Source organism: Psammomys obesus, unplaced genomic scaffold (assembly GCF_907164565.1).
Source record: "Psammomys obesus unplaced genomic scaffold, mPsaObe1.curated_primary_1811, whole genome shotgun sequence".
Classification (NCBI taxonomy): domain Eukaryota; kingdom Metazoa; phylum Chordata; class Mammalia; order Rodentia; family Muridae; genus Psammomys; species Psammomys obesus.
In genome coordinates, this window is record NW_026594152.1 from 554,281 (window position 1) to 555,745 (window position 1,465).

General features: G+C 69.4%; 1 protein-coding gene across 1 annotated transcript; it reads right to left on the bottom strand.

Moving 5' to 3' along the window:
- Positions 1 to 422: 422 nt before the first annotated feature.
- On the bottom strand, positions 423 to 1,459 carry Sox12 (SRY-box transcription factor 12). The gene has a single exon (XM_055618030.1). It carries the CDS (start codon positions 1,355 to 1,357, stop codon positions 542 to 544), a length of 816 nt encoding a protein of 271 aa, XP_055474005.1. The 5' UTR covers positions 1,358 to 1,459; the 3' UTR covers positions 423 to 541.
- Positions 1,460 to 1,465: the final 6 nt, after the last annotated feature.

A 1,465-nucleotide genomic window follows, 5' to 3' on the forward strand; every position in this document is an offset into this window, starting at 1 on the left:
TCCCATTAAGGCAGTGACGCCCCGTTGGGTTGAGAGGAAGCCACAGGCTCCGGGATCAAAGGATTTCTTAGATCACTCTATAATCGCCTCCTCCCTTTCGGAGTTGGCGACCGAGGCCTGCAGCTCAACTGGGACCTGCCCCTCCAAGAAGCATCAAGCATGCGCAAGAAGGGGATGGTTCAAGCTGAGGGGTGGGGCCTCGAGATCCAGGGGGAAAGGGATGGCGCCCTTCCCCCAAGAAGAGGAGGGGACTAGGAGAAGCGCCGGACAGCCAGACTGCAGCGCCCCCCTAACCACCAAGGCAGACCCGGGTGAGGGCGGAGGGATTCTGGAGCAAAGGGGCGTGCCATCCGGCCACGAGGAGGGGCGTGTGCAAAGTAGGGGGGAGGGGTTCAGGTATGTAGGAGGAACAGGAGGAGTAGGGGGGGGGGGGGCTGCGCGGGAGATGGGGTGCCAGCCTCGGCCTCCGAGGGGCCCCAATACCTGATTCCTGTATGTAAACAGCTGGTTTGGGGGCGTGCGCGCCCCGCTGACGGTGGGCTCAGTAGGTGAAAACCAGGTCGGCGATACTAGACGGGCGCCAGTCCCCTGCGATCATCTCGGTAACCTCAGGGGTGCAGTAGTCCGGGAATTCGAAGTGGGATGTGCCCGAAGGGGGCAGCAGGTCCGGGTCGCGGTCCAGGGCGCTGCAGTCCAAGCCGGCGGGGCCCGGGGGCATCCTGGACAGAAAGCCCAGCGGCTCTTCCCCCGACGCCACCGTCTCCTCTTCACCCTCCTCTGCTGTAGCCGCCTCCTCCTCCTCTTCCTCGGGGTCCTCGTCCTCCGACAGCGTCGGGGAGGCGGCGTTGGCGGCCGCCCCCTCGCCGGATGGCCCCTGCGCGCGCTCTGCGGGTCCGCGGGCGGCGCGCCCCGCCGGGACCATCCTCCACAGCTCGCGCCCGGGGGTCTCCAGCAGGCGTACTTCCAGCAGCTCCTCCTCTTCGTCCTCGTCGTCGTCCTCCGGCGCCGCCGTGCCGCCCCCCAGAGGCCCTCCCGTCGCTCGGCGGCCCCCGCGGCCCGGCAGCTGTGGCCCGGCTTTCAGCCGGCTGCCGCCACCGCCGCCTCCGGGGGGGCGGGGCCGCGCCTTGGCGGGCGCCCCCTTGCTCTTCTTGCGAGGCCGGTACTTGTAGTCCGGGTAGTCCGCCATGTGCTTGAGGCGCAGCCGCTCCGCCTCCCGCACGAACGGGATCTTCTCCGAGTCCTGCAGCAGCTGCCAGCGGCGGCCCAGGCGCTTGGAGATCTCAGCGTTGTGCATGTCGGGCCACTGGTCCATGATCTTTCGCCGCTCGTGCTGCGACCACACCATGAATGCGTTCATCGGCCGCTTGATGTGGCCGCTCGGGGTCTTGCACCAGCCGGGCTCGCGCGCCCCCTCGCCGGCCGGCCCGGGCCCCGGGGGCGGCGGCCCGCCGTCCCGCTTGGCCCG